At 37.7% G+C, this 20877-nt stretch overlaps 1 protein-coding gene across 2 annotated transcripts; it reads left to right on the top strand.

Moving 5' to 3' along the window:
- Positions 1-655: 655 nt before the first annotated feature.
- Positions 656-19065, top strand: LOC125235841. Of its 2 annotated transcripts, none has more exons than XM_048142448.1 (15): positions 656-951; positions 5716-5900; positions 6418-6599; positions 6689-7169; positions 7358-7508; positions 8043-8187; positions 8320-8428; positions 8517-8596; positions 10261-10479; positions 11305-11519; positions 11823-11978; positions 12472-12565; positions 14925-15042; positions 15658-15811; positions 17087-19065. In XM_048142448.1, exons 1-14 carry the CDS (start codon positions 867-869, stop codon positions 15805-15807), a joined length of 2370 nt encoding a protein of 789 aa, XP_047998405.1. In that variant the 5' UTR covers positions 656-866; the 3' UTR covers positions 15808-15811; positions 17087-19065. The 2 variants fall into 2 exon arrangements, with proteins under 2 accessions (XP_047998405.1, XP_047998404.1); XM_048142447.1 differs by having other exon boundaries at positions 8040-8187; positions 15658-15808; positions 17084-19065.
- The last annotated feature ends 1812 nt before the right edge of the window (positions 19066-20877 follow it).

Below are 20877 nucleotides of genomic sequence, written 5' to 3'. Positions count from 1 at the left end.
CAGTGTTGTCAGCATAAAATCATAAATTCTACCAAAATAACCGGCAGCAATTAAACTAAACGTAATAAAAAGTGTATTTTCCTGTCATATGAATTATTTTTTATGTGGTTTTCGTTTGTTGAATATTTTGCAAGAGCTTATGTATAAAATAAGTGTTTTTTACAGTAATTTCGTAAAATAAACTTTTATAATAATCAAATAAAGTGACTTCAAAACAAACATTCTAAGAACATAAATATAATCTCATTGATTTTGTAACTACTGTCTAATCTTTGAAGTGCTTTACATGATTCATGAATATATCAGTGCGGTATAATTACTTCTAAAGTAGTAAGGAAAATATTACGGGACAACATTTTGCAACTGTCAAACCATAGACAAATATAATATCGAGAAAGTGACGTTAAGACTTATTAAAATTGAAAATTAATCAAATCTTTCAAATATAATATTAAATCTGATTTAGAAAATAATTTAAGAATTCCTTAAACATATTAATTTTCTATATTATACATTAAATGTGTTACTTAGAATAACCATAGACAATTTAATTGCGCCTTTATAGTGAGCGCGCGCTATTCAATTTGATAAACTCGTTGCTTGGCAACGCGATAACAATCCAACTAGCACAGTAGTTTTCGGGCTTTTTTGGTGGTTGGTCGGTTTCGATATTTGATAATGTTTTACAAAATATTTAATCACATACCTACGTAAATTTAGGCCTACGTATTTAAAAAGAAGACTTTATAATATTTAACGCGGTGCCGCCAACAATTTGATTCTTTTTTTCTGTGATAATCATTATGTGTTTCATGTGTTATTTTCGGACGCGACAAGTAAAATAACAGTGCCGTGGGAATTAAAACATGTTTGTAGTTAACTTGTTAGTTTCAATATTTAGTTGTTTTGTATTTTATGTTTTGGCCGAAGAATACGAGAACGATGATAGAAGTAAGTACCTGATGTAATTGTATTTATCAATTTCCGTTAAAAGCTAGTCCAGTCTGATATCATACAACATTATCTACGGACAGGACTAAACTTATAAATAATAAATATACCATCATGTAAGCGATGGAGGACTCTATTATTAGAGCACCCTGGACGCATTTTATAATACGTATAATATGGCATACCACTTTTGAAATATTACGTTACATCTAATACCCTATGCCACCTTATTACTTACTTTAGTTTTCGAGTTCCATAACATATTGGATACTAACTCAGTGGGTATAAAAATAGGTGGCGCCTGGCGCTTTATGAAGGTATGTATTATGTTTTCAAATTAACTTAATAATGACAGGTACAATTAGAACAAGTAGTGCGGCTAGTTCGGGCTACCTGACGGTTTTACTTCAAAACTTAGGATCTTGTTTGTATGTATATTGTAATACATTGCATTCTTATTTATTTATGTCACCACTAGAATCTAGTGACTAGATTAATACTTTGTGTTGAGCAACTGTCGCCAGTACTCAGTGTCCTCATTACGCGGGAAACATTTTTTTTAATCGATCAAAGGCAAGGGTCATCTCTACGGTCGGCCGGTTCTAGTATGTCCACATCCGCTGTCCACACAATGAACGCGCGGACGACCGCGTAAAACCACTGCCATTTATGCAGCCATTATATGCCTTTAATGCGATTGTGTGGCGTTATAAAACCTGGTTACTGGCAGGATGCGTGCTCTAACACTACTGGTTGTCTGAGAAAATGTTATGTTATGAACTAGTTTAACACGACAACGCAAGCATATTGACCAGCATAGCTGGGCATTAACTCGTTAATCCGTTAATTAACGAGGTTAACATTTCGATTAACGGATTAACTTTTAAGTTGACTTGAAAAAAATTTTAAGGACTCGTTAAATTTCTCCGAGTCCGTTAATCGTTAATCCAGTAGGGCACAGGCGCCATCTGCGCTGCGAAAAACACGTTCTGAACGCTACTATAAAAGCCCGAAGTATGGCAAATCCTAGGATTTACCGGTAAATCGTAGGTTTCACCGATGTCGATCGATAAAAGCTCTAAATATTACCTAAAGAAGTATTTTTCACGTGGGTTCGCTTTTACCAACGTTGATTCGGTGAATCCCAAGTTTTACCATGGCGACTGCAGATCTTGCAGCTCTCCTGACACAGATCCAATTATATTCTTTGCACAGATCTCGGCAGTAAGTAGCTCAGGCGATCACTGCCTTCCACGTGCAGCCTAGAGTTCAACAGGCTTGCTGTACTTCGGGCTTTTACAGAAATATAATACATTATAGTGGAAACTGATACAACAAAATAACTACAGTAAAATTAACTTTAACTTACGTTAAATTTGTCAAAATGTATCGCCTTAACGATTAACGAAGTTAACTTTTTTAGTAACAGATTATCGATTATCGAAGTTAACTATTTGATTAACGGTGCCCAGCTATGTTCATGATGATGATGGAGCCAGTCCAGACTCCAGTGGCAGCTAACAGAAATTTGCATTGTTGTTTTATACTAATACTTAAAACGACGTAAGTTTCAATTAAATAATACTGTGGATAATGGAGATCTTTGGCAGCACTTTCGGGGGTCCAGTTCAGTTCATGACTAAAAAATCCCGTAATAACACGTATGAGAGCGTGTTACAGTACCTACAGAGTTTGGAAGCGAACTGATTTGAAGTTTTCAACTATTCGGAGACAGAACACAGTTCCATTTCATATTATAACAGCCAGAATGGCTAAGTGGTGTGGTCATCGTGGTTGGATTCGGGATATACGCGGGTACAAATACCATCTGAAAACCTCAAAGTACACTGATAGTCGATTTACCCGCACTGCAATAAGGTAGTTAACGTACAATAACGTGCAATCATTATTACGGGATTACGAAGTTTACCGACTGCGCCAATAAACTCGGACCGTTTAAGTCATAATTTTAGGTACGTATTTATTTCAGATTACAGTTTAGGTTATTGTACTGTGTTATTATACAGCCTGCGTATGGTTGGGTGGGGCAAACAGGCAATAAATAGCAAGGCGACGAACAGGTCTGGAACCGACTACAAAAATAATTGATTTGTTTATAATTTGGATGTTTAGATTATTGCAATCCGATAAGAAATCTGAATTCAAAGGTTTATTATTTTTTGCTTTTTAGATTCACCGTGTTTTGTAACGCGCTTATTTTTGAAGGCGGTTTTTCTTCTTTATGTATGACAGTTATATCTCTATCATATTCATCAAATTTAATGCAATGTGCAGTACCTACCTCTTACCAGTAGGTACCTGGTACTTCTGCACCAGTGATATCGATCAACAACGATCATGATAGACGATTTGAATGCGATTTATCTAATGCATGCAATAACTTCAGACAACACCAAAAAGTCACATCTCCCTACGATTTTCGTGTCGTCATACAACTTTTTAGATTAGAACCGCGAAGGATTCGTGACGACTGCTATAAAGCGATGCTTCCTGAGCTTCGCTCATAATTTTGCCCCAGTTTAGGACACCCCTGTCCTATTGTGAACATCGAAATTCAAACAAGCATCTCTATCGATCTTACATTAATGAATTAAATTCAGGCGAAAGAGGTGCAATATTAATTAGATGATCTTGAAATTTCTAACGGTAACCTCCACTGTAACAATGACTGGCGACAACAGTAGCTGAGTGAATGTGTAGGTAGGAATTATGTTGCTTAATAGTTGTATATCCTAAATGTTGTTTAGTTCCTCCTTGGTAATTACGGAGAGAAAGCATTTTGTCGTAGTAGCTAAACTGGTTGATTTAGTAGCTGTAGCTGCCCATTCAGAGTATTCAGACCCATTAAAAAATCCAGTATATTTTGAGATTAAGCAGTAGAATTTTTCGTATGATTTCTATTGAAATCGGACTTTTATAGCTATACCTATCTAATGTCTAAAAATGAAAGTTCCGTATAAACTTTTCATTTAAGTAAACGCTAGTTGCAGCAATGTTGCATTTTTCATTACAACGCCAATGTTTTGACAGACAGGATCGATGTCCTGGCGCATTGCCATTGCATCCAATAAATGAGTAAGTAATGTAAGTCATACAATCCTAAAGCCTTTCTGTAGTCCAAAATTTCCCGCAAATTCTACATTTACCTGCTAAAACTGCCAAGGAATTTATATTCGGTATCAATATCGTGGCATCGTCGAGGAAATGCGTTTCTTTTATATATAAGCGGGGGATGGCACGGCCTGGTGCAAAAGTATTTTCCTGACAGGTTGGCCCAAGGGATAGGATATTAAATATCACGGGCTCTCTAACGTCGTGGTCAGGTACATAAAGCTTAAGTACCTAAAGTAGGCTTATGATGCATATTTATGATTGAGTTGAGCAATAAGCAATTAATAACATACATATTAAGATATATAGCAAGATAAAATACTGAAGACGTTTTCAGTCTCGATTACATTGTATCGTATAGAGTTAGTATCGTAAGAGATATTTGATTAATGATTGAACCAAGGATCATTAGGATTCACACACGAGAAATTAGAGCCTGTAAATGCTTCGTAGCGAACGATACGCAACTCTTTCGCACTTATTGGCAACATGCGTGACAGAGTGGCGCTGATTACTTATCATAAATATATCTACGTCATCTTATGGGCATGTGGCATGTCCAACATTAACACTATCGCAACCCAGAACCCGCCTTTTGGAACTCGTGAACGCTGGCCGCGTTCTCGCCAAACAAGCGGGTGGTTTATATTACGACCGGATTTTCGACGCAGTGTGACATTTTGATTCCAATCGTGCACGTAGCGAATACGGAAGAGCGATAGAGAGAGGAGAGTAGCGTGTTGTTTGTCACGGAGCGCTAGTGACTGGCTACGGCCGCTGATGAACCGTTTTTTAAGATATGACACGCTTACATCTTCAACTTGCACCACACAGTATCCTCAGCCGAAGTTATTCCAGCCAATAAAGCCTACAGTACGTCACGCGATGCATTCATGCGGTTAGCCTGTCATCGACATTTGCTTGTTATGATATTAATTGAATAATGATGCGGGATTAAGTTGTTTCAACCGATTCCTGTAGATGTCTGCAATTAACTCTGGTCTAGAAGTCAGAAATCGTTTATTGTGTTGGTACATAGAGTTACAATCTAATAATAGGAGCACATGGGATCTTACAACCGGCATAAAGTTCGATATGACCTAAGTTGTAAGTAATTAGTTGTAATATTTAGCAGACCCATAGCTAAATATTCTCCATGGGCCAAATATTCCATAGGCGAATGAATAGGCATTAGGTAACATCCATTCAATAGCTGTTGGTTCTCAATATCCATTTAGTCCAATATCCAATCCAATAGGATTTTTAAATAAGACTGATGAAGGAAACATTTCCTCCATAGTCTGCTTGTATGCTTGCTTGCATAGACCTTTGTGGGTTCCTTAGACCGTTTTCACATTATCCGATCCGATATCGGATGTCAGTGATTTCAATAGCAAGATTTATCTATGGGATTTCCGACATCCGATATCGGATAAATTATAAAGAAATATATAATTATATACCTATATTTATCAACGTGTCATGGATGATGAATGAAGAATGATGTCCATTTTTTTTTACTTAGCCCGATATAGTGTCCCACTGCTGGGCAAAGGCCTCTTCCCTTGATTTCCATAAAACTCATTTATTTTAATTTCGACAATTACTTAACATGCTTTCTACTATTGTCAGTGTACCTCCTAGTGTCTCCGGACCAGCACGAGCGCACGCCTCGTCTCGAAGATTTCTTCTGGACAGGTTCAGGAGATGGGCCTCCTCCCCCGGACTCTCCCCTGCCGGAGCCTTCTCAACCCACGCCAATTGTCCATACGACTACAGTCCTGGCCACTGTGTACTTGGATTCGTTTCCACCACAGGTATTTTTCCTATATATTTAAAGTGTTTGAGACTGGATCCTAAGTGCGTTTCCATATTATCAGATCCGATATCGGATGTCGGACCGATATCCCATACATTACTGGCGCCATCTTGGATTGTTTTTATTGAAATCCTTCCGACATCCGATATCGGATCAGATAATGGAAAACGCACTAAGGCTGATGAAAGCTTTTCGTTCATAGCATTAAGCGCCCAGAGGGCTCAGAGACGCGCGTCTGTTAACACACATAATTAAAATTAAAGTAAAGACCTTACCTTTTGAAGGTCAGTTCTCTACTCTTTGAATCTCTTGTCTAAGTAGATAAGTAATTTGATGTCGACTTTAGACGACAGGTGTGTACTGTTGTAAAAGTATATTGAGTTTCCCTAATACAGGTTAGTTCTGAATTTCCTACTGTTAATTTTGGCCATTCTTAAGTAATATTTCTTCGGTTATCGCGATAGTTACATCATTTATTTCATTCTTAAATACTTACTATTTATTCAAATATACAGGCGGTGACCGACAAAACAACAGGCGAATGTGTCCTCAACTGCGGAGAGCCGGTTCCTCCAGGCAGCTTGGAGCCTGAGATTCCTGAGGACCGCCGGTATTGGCTGCTGACTGTCATACAAGGATCCACCCCTGACAGCCTGCAGTTGAGGCTGGCTAGGCTGTATCAAAAGGCCTTTTTAAGGTTAGTTAAAAATATTGGAAAATACCCCAAATGATCCTGACTGGCATGACTCTTAAGTTCTTTATTTTAAACATTTTTAAATATTTCAGACAACAAGAACGCCACTTAGGAATCATAAAATCTTTAGACGCTCCGCCAACCAGAAAGAAACACGAAGTACATTCATTTGTAGTTAACAAAGACGAAAAAGATCAAATTGCTTCCAACACCCCCCTAAGATACCTCGATAGCTCAATGATAGCTCCTTCCATGAACGAAATAGTACAGCCAACAAAAATAATAGATTACTCTAAAATAGACATACCTTTTGAAAAAGAAAACCTTACCTTAAAAGATAATATCAAAGCAACCAGACTTGGGGATGTTGAATCATGGATCTTAGTTCCTCCTACTGTAGTAGTAAGAAAGAGAGAGGTATCAGATCAAGAGAAACAAGAAAACGAGAATGAAGAATTAATAGATATTCCTTTAGAAGAAGATAACAGCAATGAGACGATGTTGTTTAAAAGAGAGATTATAAAACCGGAGCAGCAACCACCAGTCCAAGTCCATATCCAGAATATAACTGAGGTAAAATTAGCTTAAGATATTTTGAAATAAATCACCATACGATAGCATCTATGCGGAAAGAAAATATATGTACATACATTTCACACCTCTTCTCTTTCCGAACAGACTAGTCAGCAAAAATGTGACAACTTTTTGGAAAGATGGAATTTCTCAAAAATATTTTTATCTCAGAGATTTTAAATTTTCAGTTCACAGAAACTGGCAGCATCCAAATCGTCTACGTGGTGCTTGTGGGTGGCAGAGCAGTGCCTGCTGCTGTAGCTGCTAGAGACATGAGACTCGTACGAGACGCAGAAGTGGCCACGGAACTGGGAGCTGTCGTCACTACTAAAGCTGAGCGTGAGTAGGACTCTACTGACAGTGGTCTGACCGCACTACTCTGGTCAGTGAGTACTTACAATATTAGCAGGTGTTGGGGCATCTTGAAAGACAGTAAGCGTATGAAATAGTAAGTTGCGTTATCGATATTGAAAGGCTTTTCTACTATTAGTCTTTAAAAACCTCATTGTTACATCTGAATCTTTTGGTCAATAAGTTATTTTATTCTTAAGTCGAATCCTTAGTAACATCGTGAGAAAACCGGGCTAATCTCAATAAAGGCCTATTAGTTAAGTAGTTACCCTTCGGGTTGGAAGGTCAGATGGCAGTCGCTTTCGTAAAAAACTAGTGCTTAAACGCCAAATCTTGGGATTAGTTGTGTCAGAGTGGACCCCAGGCTCCCATGAGCTGTGGCAAATGCCGGGATAACGCAAAGAGGATGATGATTCTTAAGTCTTTAGTCATTCATAAATACTTAAGTCTTACGACGTACCTAAGAATAAATTCTTAAGTCTCTAAAACTTACGTAAACTACAAATCAAGCCATTCCAGCAGCTTACCTGAAGGCGGCCGAAGGTCTGGAAGGCGAAGCAGCCGTGAGCGGAATCCACGGGACAGAGTTGTGGGCGTTGGCTGTTGGAGCCACTATAGCTATTCTACTGTTGCTGGTGCTGTTTGTGCTGCTGTGTCTGGCTCAAAGGTGAGAATGAGAACTCCTGTTAATTTAAGACTCTTATTATTGACAAAAACCAAATTTTAAGAGGATTTTCTCTGGACCCAGAGGAGTCTGATAATTTGAGGTTTACGCCTTATCTACTATTCATTTTTTTAGGCGGAAAGCAATCAAATCAGCAGCGTCCCTAAGAGCATACAGAAATGAAATGATACGAGAAGCGGAAAGGAATCAGTTGAAGCAAGTTCACGAAGAAAAAGATGGAAGGGTTAGTATCACTATCATCACCTGAGAGAGAAAGATCTCTATCTAAAGGCAATAAGGTGCCTTCATATATCTAATTTTAAATTTTTCAGTTGATCAGCGTAGTATCTCCTAGCAGAACAAGACCTAGTAGTACGTTACTACCAATTTACAGAGCAGCTAGTGCTTCGAGGTAAGTACTGAAAAAACATACTTACGTAGTAACTTATTCGGTGTCTTCCTTGCAAACGCTTTTAGGCAGGTTCTCCACTAGCGAGTGGTTTTCTACTAAGGTAACGGCGGCTATCAACGCGGGTATCGAAATCGACGTCCATTACCGCCGCATTTGCAAATACGCATTTTATAGGCAAACCGACCAATTTCTTAAAAAAAGTTACTCACACAAAGGAAGCCTGTTTAGTTGATTAACGCACATATAGGCGATAGAGAGTGTGAATGAAAGAAGACGCTCGCTATTTGACAGTTTTTGCCACGGGGCCGCGAGAAGAGGTTGTGTCATACTGACGTGTGACGCTAAACCTAAGTGAACTCCAATCTCATTTAGTAGTTTACGTAATAATTATGGCAAACAGGTGAAAGTTATGCATTTCAAATTATTGTTTATAGTTTTCTACATGACTTCTGAGTACTTTTTACGTATTGTTTAGCCTGGAAATGTGTTTAAAGTGGAAATTAAAAGACAGCGGTGAAAGGCGCCATTTCGTGAGTAGATTCTATTACTGTGGTATACCACGGTAATAGTTAAAGTAGTGATATTAGTTCTTTTTGCTTTATTTTAAGTATATGTGATCAGTTATATAATGTCTTACAGTTGTTTCAATCTTGATCTATTCACGCTATCAAAGAACTATTTACGCGGTATGAAAATTATTCAACAAAACCTTAATTTTTAGCAAAAACTTCATGACTGATTTCGTAGTTTCTATGAAAACCGTTAATTTGTCAATTTTTTAATCATTGACATAAAGTCTGATGCTTACTTACCAGTTATGTAAGCTTGGTTTAAATATAAGGTTGCAATATTTTATTTTGATTTGTAATGAAAATACATCTGTATGACTTTGTTTTTATGGGTCGGAATTAGATTTTATAATACTCCAATTTATGCCTATTACCGATGGTACGAACAGATAACCCTCGGTAATAGAATATATAAGAATCTATTACCGATCCATGCAATATTTGTTTGGGTCGGTAATGGGTTCCTATAGAAGTATCTATTACCGAGCGACATATTAGTCTTGTATCAAAATATGACATTTAGTGTACCGTAAGTACAGATTTCTTAGGTGAAACTGAGTCTTCTGTGGGTATTCATAAAGGAGGATAGTATAGGTATATGTATTTGTCATAATTTGTATATTCAACCGTCGGTATTAAGCTCCGAATTTTGAGATGGGTTTCTATTTACCGATGGCAGAAAAACACTGTCATTCATACCCTCGGTAATGAAATCTCAATTCGCGTTAATAGAACTGCAACCTGTTCATTACCACGGTAATAGAAAATTTAGGTATGTTGGCTTCAATAATCATTTTATGACATATAATAAACTAAAATGATCCTAAAACTCTTCAAAACTAATAGTTCAATAAATACTCTTCCATAAAAAAAATATTTGTGGTCGTTAATGAGCTTTGATACCCTTAATTTTTTGGTATCTTTTGAAATCTGCTTAAGTACCACGTTAATAGGCGCCATTACCTTAGGTCGCATTGTGTCATGTTCAATATTCAAAAATTTTGATATTTGTGAATGAGATCGAATATCAATGATCCTCAATTTCTTCTATGAATAAAATCAGTAAATTCACCAGTTTTTTGTAATTCCCAACAGTTCATCCACGACATCATCCGGAATATCCGAAGACGTAGCGACCGTGCGTCGCCGACAGAAGAAACCCCACGCTTTGCGGATGCCGCAGAAGAAACGAGTTGGAACAACTGACAGTCTACTGGAAGCAGCTGGATTGGACAGTTCAGATAGTGGACAACCTTCGGCTCCGCAGACACCGACATCTTATTTGTCGATGCCTTCTGTTAACTCATTCCCAAGGTAAGTACCTCTAGCATTGTTTAGATTTCAACAGCATAGTGCAAAATCATAAGAATTTCGTCAGTAGAGAAGTCCCATTCGTTGAGGATGCCGCAAAAGAAACGAGTTGGAACAACTGACAGTCTACTGGAAGCAGCTGGATTGGACAGTTCAGATAGTGAACAACCTTTTGCTCCGCAGACTCCGACATCTTATCCTATGTATCTTGAAATCATAAGAATTTCGGTAGAAGACCAGCCCCATTCGTTGAGGATGCCGCAGGAGAAACGAGTTGGAACTGAAACTACTGGAAGCGGCTGGATTGGACAGTTCCGATAATGGACAACCTTCGGCGCCGCAGACACCGACATCTAATTTGGCGATGCCTTCTGATAACTCCTTCCCAAGGTAAGTGCCTCTAGCATTGTTTACATTTCAATTCTGCTCCGCATGTCTTACCTATCGATGCCTTTGGGATAACTCGTTTCCAAAAAGTGCGTCTAAGTTTGTCTATGTTTTTACAGCGCATTCCATCCCCATTCCCAGCTAATTCTCCTTCAAAATTCTTTCTTTTCGTAAATCTTCAAGGTCTTCTCCCATTTTTTTGTTGTCCCAGGGGAATCCGTTATGGATCCCACTGGCCCGGGAGAGCCAAGTGGGTATGGCCGACTCGCACGGATAAACCCCCTGAGGTGTTCCGACGCTCGTTTTAGGCGGGGTTTCGGGAACACGGTTGTAGACCACCGTTGTTTCGCCAGAGAAGGTCCTCTCCCATTCGTCAAGTTCCAGATTTTGGTTTTGTAATATTAGCATTTCTTCTAAACTCTATCAACCTTTCTTTTCCAGAGGCAACGTAGTGGAACCCCTGTCCCGCATCCTCGAGCCAGTATCAGTTCGTCACCTAGACATAGACTCACCAATCACAAGCCCAAAGAGAACTGGAGATGCCGTCCCTCGTCGACAGATGGCTTCTCAATTAGTCCGCCTGGGAAGCATCGACAAAGACCCAGGGGTTATAGGGCCGTTGGTGTGGGATTTGCACTGCCAGAGGATCAAGGATGGTATGAACAGGTTTTATTACAAATTATTTCAGCTGCAACTGCTTACAAATCTACAGGGCGTAGAGAACAGGGCCAACTGGGGATGTCATACCTCGTCATAAGATGGCATCGTAGTTAGTTGGCCCGACACCGTCAAAGAATCAGTGATTATAAGGCCTTTGGTGAGATTTGCACTACCAAAGGTCTTACTAGCAGATAATCTATTTACTGCCCATTGTTAAACTTGCATGACGTTCACGGATAGTCAATAAACTGTGTGGAAGTTTGGGCCCGTGAGAAATTATACTTACTTTTATTTTACAGCATCAAAACCGCCAAGCCCAGCCAAGTCCGTCACTCCCCGAAAAGATTCTCGCATGCGACAAAGATTCAACGAGCTTATGGACGATGCATTCACACTCTTCGGGAGTGCTGGCTCATCCAACTCCCAGGACACCTATATCGCCGACAAAAAGAAAGGTATGAATACTTCCAGTCAACCGATGACCATTGCTGACAAAAATACTCATCATCATCATAACAGCCCACTATCGCCCACTGTTGAGCATAGGCCCCTCGTCTAAATACGCCACTTCTCCCGGTCCTGGGCTAGACAAAAACACTACACTACCTACCTCTAGGCACGACAAGGATTTAGAATGACTGATACTGATAGTGTATTGCTCTCATCAAAGGATTGCTGCTATTTCGACATTTTGCGATCAGAAATTTTACCGATGACCTTCGGTTTCTCATACAATACGCATTTAACAATTTTATTGCTCTATCTGTCTGTTCTGATTTAACCCGGTTATGCGGTCCGTAAGGGTTATGATGCGTTCCACAAGTTTTTTGGTCTCATTTATGTAACTGGTGATTGAAGAGTTGGTGACTTCCTCACGCAAGCATCCTTATCCTTGGCCAGCATGCCTCACAGGCCTATTATAGTTTTAAACGACATTTCGGTTTTCAGAAGAAATAGCTCAGGCGCGAAATGACAACGTTCGCCTGCCCGGTTCTCCGTACACTGCCTTGGACACGGTGCGGGGCCGATCTGCTGGTGCAGGGTAAGTTTTATACTTTTCCCCTCACTAGCTCGGAAACACGTGTTTTGTCCTTTAATACCAGCGGGTAAAAACGCATTTTATCCACTAGTGGGTAAAGTAATTTGACCTTGAATAAAGTCAAATTAACTGCTTTAAAATTGATAAAAAGTAGGTGAATTAGTAATAAAGATGATTTACCACCTGTGGAACTACTGGAAGCAGTGATAAACGCATTTCTTGCATTGTAGTTTCCTCGCTATAGTGAGGGGAAAAGTTTTGTGTTACACTCGGGTGCAAATGTTTTTTACTTCTCGTGTGTTCAAAAACGAGCAAGTTCAGGATTCTATTCTCGAACCACTCGCTTCGCTCGTGGTTCAACTATAGAATCCTTTCACTTACTCGTTTTTCAATTCCACACTCGGCGTTAAAATACAACTTTGCCTCCTTGTATAACAAATAACTATTAGTTATTACAGCCTGGCAAAAAAAGTAGAAATTAATAGGGCCGACCTTCTATGTAAACCGTTTCGCATGTGGCAACTATGGAGTCACTTTGTATGAGAACAGTAAGTGTTAGATAAAAAAATAGCTCCATTTCCACTCATTTTTGCCAGGCGTCATGTAATGGAAAATAGAATGCTAGTGAGCTATAGTGCTGTCATTTAACTATGGGAGTGTATTCACTGTACAGTCAACCAATTGGAACCCTAGGCCACACTACAACCATGTCAAAATGACAAGCAGTAAGAGATTTATTACAATCTGATTTATAACATTGCTATGACATAGTTCTGTCGCAGTAAGATAGATAAAGCAGTTATATAGTTATAACCCTAGGGATATAATTATATGTCGTAACATAGTTAAACGAAAGCGATTAATTACCATCTTACTAGGAATATAATTATAATACGGTATTTAAAATTGCAAACGAGACTTAATCGCGTATTACTATGTATTAAGTCTCGTTTGCAATTTTAAATATGTGTAAAAATCGTGAAAGTTTAAATCAGTGTTTTATAATACGTATAGCGGCACGATTTGGAATAACAACACCGTCACTGACGTTAGAACAAAGTTGATTTTGTATCGAGCATAGTACACAAGGTTTGGTTAGATACTAAACAAACGAATCCAAGCTATATTAGTTAAAACGTAACAGTTAGGGCATGCTCCCGGTATTTCCCGGTAAATCCCGGTAATTTTATGGTGGCGAAAGAACCGGGACAAAAATTTAGGAACCGGTGCTCCCGGTTCTTTTCAAAATATCCGATTTATTCATTTTTTAAATTGTATCTGCATTTGGATTTGTGCGATGGCAGTTTTAATTTAATCTGACAAGATAAACATGATATTTATTATCGCAAATAGTGCAATTTGCAGCACTACACTGCTACAATTATACTCCTGAACTTAATCCTGTAATATAACTATATTACTTAACTAGAGACTTATTATAATTATATCCCTAGACTAAGTTTAATCCAGTGATATAATAATATAACTAAACTAGTTGTTGTTGTTGTAGTCCTAAGGCACCCCAGAGGTGCAAAGGGCCTTCACAAGCTCGCGCCACGCCTTTATATCTTCAGCGACCCTCGCGGCCTCGCTCCAGCTCAGACCAGCCGCTCGTAGCTCATTTTCGACGGACCGCTTCCATGAGTGAACAGGGCGCCCGGGGCCACGGCTTGCATTCTGCGGTTTCCAGTCGAAAGCAATGCTCGCATTATTTCTTCCCCCTCTCCGAAGAGTGTGTCCAATCCATCTCCATTTTCGTGTCGCGATTTCCTCGTCAATGGGTGTTTGCTGGCATATACTCCACAGGTCTTGATTTCGGATAGTGCTTGGCCAGAAAACGCGAAGGATCGACCTCAGGGACTTGTTGACGAATACTTGGAGCTTTTTCGTTAGGCCCTTTGTCACTCTCCACGTTTCGCAGCCAAACAATAGCACAGATTTCACTATGGATTCGAAGAGGGAAAACTTGATTCGACGCGTGAGCACATTTGACTCCCAGACGGCCTTTAACTGAGCAAACGCAGCCTTCGCCTTTTTTATTCTGCTGTCGATGTCGTCGTCCGCTCCATCTTTCTCAGTCAACACGCTCCCTAGGTACACAAACTTGGACACCGAGTCTAGGCTAAACTAGTAACATATTATAATTATATTCCTAGTAAGATAGCAATTAATCGCTTTCGTTTAACTATGTTACGACATATAATTATATCCCTAGGGTTATAACTATATAACTGCTTTATCTATCTTACTGCGACAGTTCTACAGTGGCCTAGGGTTCCAATTGGTTGACTGTACCTGTGTAGTTTCCTTCGACATATTAAGAGCTGCATGACCCGATATTTATCCATTGTTTGAATTCCAGTCGCGGCAGCACTGCAGCAACTATAGAAGCGCATGAAGCGCGGCCGCGTACGTCGCTGGTTCGCGCTGCAGAGCGCAGGGCACCTCCTGCAAGAGCCTGGGGCCCTACTCCACCACATGTAAGCCATACCTACGTTTATAATGATTTATTTGAATTCGACAGTAGACAACTAGACAGCTCCACTGCTTGCTGTAGACACCAAACGAGAAAAAAAATCGGAGAATTGTATGATAAATGGTAACAAGCGGTTTCAGTGGCGCCACCTGGCGTCGTCAAATGTTGGAAGCAAACGAGGAGTATCGACTCAGGGTGACGTGGTGAGCTATTACCGCTCATGGACTACGAAGTTCGTTGCCGGCCTTCATTACGTATAGGAATCTTCACGTAGGTCTGAAAACAGCGCAGACAATTAAACGTTTTATACATTTAGTTCTAATCTCTCCAGAGTAGCTATAATATAAGACTTATTAAATTTGTTTTTTATCATGCAGAAACGTCTGCGAGCGATATATTTTTAAATTAAAGGATAAATGGTAAAATTCACACCGACGATCGTGCTCCCAACTGCGCCACGGAGCGCTGCGGTTGGGAGCGGAATGACTCCGGCAAAGCCAGAGGTCGCAGGTTCGTGTGTTGCCGGAGGTGTGAATTTTTCCATTTTTCCTTTAATTTTAAAATTAGACTTATTACCTTTACACTCCTGGATATATTAACCACAACGATTTTTTTACAGTCCCTAACTCGGTTACCGCCGGCGCCCACAGTGAACCCAGCTCTAATACTGGCTCAGCCGCGCCTGCCAGCTACTGACCCTGCGCTGCCAATCATATCCGCCATCAAAACGGAAATACAACGCGTCAGAGAACAACACAAACCTGACTGAATCTGTAAGCCACTGTTTGAAAAGTTTAATATATTGCCTTTACCTTGTATTTATATAAAAACCGGCCAAAAGCGTGTCGGGCCACGCTCAGTGTAGGGTTCCGTAGTTTTCCGTATTTTTCTCAAAAACTACTAAACCTATCAAGTTCAAAACAATTTTCCTAGAAAGTCTTTATAAAGTTCTACTTTTGTGATTTTTTTCATATTTTTTAAACATATGGTTCAAAAGTTAGAGGGGGGGGGACGCACTTTTTTTTCCTTTAGGAGTGATTATTTCCGAAATTATTAATATTATCAAAAAACGATCTTAGTAAACCCTTATTCATTTTTAAATACCTATCCAACGATATATCACAAGTTGGGGTTGAAATGAAAAAAAATATCAGCCCCCACTTTACATGTAGGGTGGGTACCCTAATAAAACATTTTTTTCCATTTTTTATTTTTGCACTTTGTTGGCGTGATTGATATACATATTGGTACCAAATATCAGCTTTCTAGTGCTAACGGTTACAGAGATTATCCGCGGACGGACGGACGGACGGACGGACAGACAGACATGGCGAAACTATAAGGGTTCCTAGTTGACTACGGAACCCTAAAAAAGGCGTGCCTGTTTGTAAAAAAACATCCTGAACTTTTTAGGAAGAGGTGTGATGTGTTGCCAGGAAATCAGAGAGCGCAATATAAAGACTTATTATATCAGCCTCCATCACATTCTACTATATACCACAGGAATGCATACAATATGTGTATAGTTATATTTAACAGCCTTCCAGATGAACTTAAGAAAATCGATTGTAAACAATTTAATGGTAAAATTACCAAATGGCTCTCCGAAAACTGCTTCTATAGTGTAAAGGAATTTTTAGAACATAAGTTATTAAACAAATAGTGTAATATTTGACATTGTGCAGATTTCTTGACATTTAACTTTTATATTTCATGTTCTATATATGTTGGTGAACTCTACAATTCTTAATCATTAATTCATTTAACGTCCATATTGTATATTATTTTAAATTTATAGACTAGTTAGTATTAATAATTTTCTGTCAATTCTATTTTTGTATCATACCATTAATAAGCCACCATCTGCCTTTTTATTATGTAAAAAACCCACTGACTAAATTTAGTACTATTATTGTAAAATTGTGATCTTATATTGTTAACTATTTGCATGTCGTGTTTTCGACTGAATACTGAAACCTATAAAACTTGTTGTCATCCTGTACCATACGTATTCTGGCAAATAAAGAAATTCTATTCTATTCTATTCTTTCAAGACAACAGATTTTATATCAACGAAAAATAGTTCACTTTTTCTGATGTTCAGTGCCATCTATTGAACGGAAGTAGAGCTATTTTATTCTACCACAACTGTTGAGTTAGTAACGCCATCTAGCAATGGTAAAGGCATAAATATTGATGGGTTGAAGTTTGTCTCTCTTCTTTTATTTCGTGTATGTTACACAGGTTTGTTGAATTATGTTATCAATGTACCCCAAAAACATTTTTTTTTAAAACTATATGAAATGAATAATCAACTTTGTATAAATTTTACAAACATTGTGAAATAAATAGTAAGATAAGACATGAAATGCAATGGTAAATAGTTTTAAATCAGTTAAATAATCTTGTTTCTTTTTAGTATATAAGTGTGATTAGATTTTTATAATGTCCTGTTACTAATACGAACTCTATACTTCTAATATTCGGATAGGCAATCTTAAAAATATCTAAGTATGTGAAGTATAAATAAGAAAAGTATGTTTAAAGTAGTAAATGAAATTGATTAATCATTTTTTTAACGAAAAAATCATGTTGCTAAATGCTCATTCTTGTGTTTGTAAATTTGATATTATAAAGCCTATTATACTTATTATATTATTGTTTTAAATGTTTTAATGTTGTTAATTGTGTTGAATTTTGATACCTAGTTGTTATTTTTAATATACCTACACTTTTTTGTTACTCTTAGTACACCTAATAAGGTAATAAGTATTGTAGCAATTAATCAATAGACCTGACACCTATGAGGCCAAGTGAATATCTAACCACTAATCTACCTGAACCTTCATACTATAGAGTAAGTTCCTTAACCATTTTTAATAAACTTTTTGAATCTGATTAACATTTTATTATGAAAATAAAACCACAATTTTGTTGCATTTTATATTTTGTACTTGTTTAATTGCAATATAAAACACTACAATACGTTTAAATACTCAGTTCTAGATATATAAAAAGTCATATTTACAATAAATACAAATGACTATGCAGTACAACCGAAAAGGCTATTTCATTTCATCAAATATCCTATTCGAAAAATACAAATATTGATGGGGTTTAATATTAATTAATGTTTTTTTAATCAATGTGCAACTAGTTTTTATGTGAATAGAATATAAGATAAAATGGAAAACAGCTTTCAGGCACATAGTATTACAATGGCGAAAATAATTACACCAAGTCTGATAAAATTATCTTTGGATTTAGATTTGCTATAAACGAAATAAGTACAAGAAACCAAAGTGATATTGGCACTATATTTTGCAGGGTCTGTTAAGCATAAGATGCATTCACAACGCAGCTCGCAGTTAACTTTCGTAGAGCACACAACACAGTAATACACAGTAAACGGCCACAAAGAACGCATATCGGTTATTCGTCTTCGTAGAGCGTTGTCTCTTTCTTGCTTATGTGACGTTAATCGTCTCTTTCCAAAGTCGGATGTGCATTATTTATGGCCGTTTACTGTAACTACTAACTTTTGTTACAGGTTAATTCATAAGAGCTGGCACGAATGGATCGAATGAGTGAATGAAAATATGCATGTGTGTGACAGATTACCCAATAAAATGGTAGCTCTTGACAGTTACGATATCAATACAGGCAGGGAGAATAGAGGTACCTCTATTCTCCATGAATACAGGTGTCACTCATACAATCAAAGTTTTGTTCATTACATTCGTGCCAGCACGGATAGCATGGTCGCGCGATAAACGATAAAACGCAGGCCGTCAGATGTGCGAAAAGGACGGCCTGATATTTTATCGTCTATCGCGCTTGCCTGCCAGGTTTTGTGAAACGACCTGTACACTTGTGCGAGGTGTGAATGCATATTTTTAGTAAATACAGCGTGTGGATTCCATACGGGCGAATAATGTATCCAGTTATAGTATCTGATCATACGAATCGTGTAGTATAATAATTTTGTTAAAAAGTGTTTTTAATTAAGAGTAATTATTTTTTTAAATCTGACCCAGCAGCAATGTACGCCGTCCATAAAGATTATGTCGTAATGACGTTTAGATAGGTACGCTGATTGATGTGGACGTAATACGTAATACATATTATGTATAAAAAAAAATCATCTATTTAAAAAAAAGTAGTTAAGCTCCTTAGGTCCGATATTAATCGTTACTAAGATATTCGCCCGTATGGAATACACACGCTGTATATTACCATTGTGTTGTAAATCATTACACAAGTCTTAATCTGGAATATTAATATACAAAAGGAAGTTAAAATGGTGAACAACAAACTTTTTTGTGATGCAAACAAACAAGCAATAGATTGCTTTTATAAAACTGAAATTATACTGTTTAAATTATACTGTAAAAAGGATTAACATTTTCTATTTGTTTTTTCCAATTACTCTGCTAAAATCGTCGCATCTTAGACGAAAGTCTTTTTTTATTGTGTATAATTCCGACTCCCCTAATTTACAAAACATTTTGTGAGTGTGCAAGGGGAAAACGTCCCACTTTGACGATTGCTATAAAGTTGCTTTGTCAGTTTATTGTTATAGAGAAATAAGTAAATCTCGCCTTACTGGTAACCGACAAAGTGGGACGTTTTACTAAGCACACTCACATTTTATGATCAGAAAAACCAAGCAAAGGAAAACTTGACCAATTCATATAATTTCCTTGCTAGGGAATCTTAATAATTCTCGCTCTTTACTTATAATTATCATAATCAAGTTTAAAACAATAATTTAACAATTCAAAATACCTAAACTATTAATAAATTGACAGCAATATTAAAAATAACCACAAACGTCAACGACGTAATAGTATTGCGTAAGAAGCCTCAAGTATTATAAGTTGATTCTGGACAAGTTTTGCCAGGAATTAGACAAAACATTAAAATTATATCTATTCTAGTCATTACTAGTTCATCGATTACGTTATGGTAGTTAACGCATAAAGGCATGATCATAAGCATGTTGTATATAACGGATTGAGATCCATATATAATAGTCTAAGCAGGAATACCTTTACACCAATGAATGGTGCAATAACATCGCACAAAAAAGACTGCATAAATATCTTGCACGCTCTTATGGCTCTAGAAAAAAAATTGTGTCAGATATTTTTGCGGCTTTGTTTTTGTGCGATGTAATTGCCGGTGACTGTAGTACTGGTACACTGCAGACATAGTTGATTCCCTGTGCCAGCAATTATTAATGCATGGGATTCAAATATTTCCGCAAAGTATCTAGAATTGTGAAGACCATGAAAATTTTTCGTGCAGTTATAAATTTTGCTATAAGTTTTTATCTCATTTGTATGAAGTTTCCGGGGTTATTTATATAACTTTTTCAACAAGTTTAACCTCGGAAACTTTCCCTTACAGGGTACGTAGCCGAATGGCATTTCTGCGACGCGAAACGCAAAACGAAACGCCGCGAAAGGTGGTCTGGCTCTGTCGCGCCAATACGCAAGAGCGATAGAGATAGATATCTACGAGCGTTTTGTTTCGTGAGCGTTAGCGCCATTCGGCTACGTACCCTGATCCTTCATTGTTATTTCATGTCTATTTATATAATTGTTTTACGGGCAGTGACGTAGTAATTTTAGAATTATTTAGATCACCAAGCTTTTACTATCTAATGCTAATACCTAGAAACTTCAAATTTAATTTCCTAAATAGTACTAACGGAAGTAACGGATAAATAAAAATCAACAATACTTAGATTTTATGTCAAATCGATGCCTTTAAAGACATTACGGCCAAACGTCCTAAAAACATAAAATTTTACTTTACGGTCAAAGAAGCTTCA

This window comes from Leguminivora glycinivorella, chromosome 18, assembly GCF_023078275.1.
Source record: "Leguminivora glycinivorella isolate SPB_JAAS2020 chromosome 18, LegGlyc_1.1, whole genome shotgun sequence".
In the NCBI taxonomy this organism is placed as follows: domain Eukaryota; kingdom Metazoa; phylum Arthropoda; class Insecta; order Lepidoptera; family Tortricidae; genus Leguminivora; species Leguminivora glycinivorella.
Note: the sequence above shows the minus strand (reverse complement) of the source record. Positions and strands in the feature narration are given on the sequence as shown.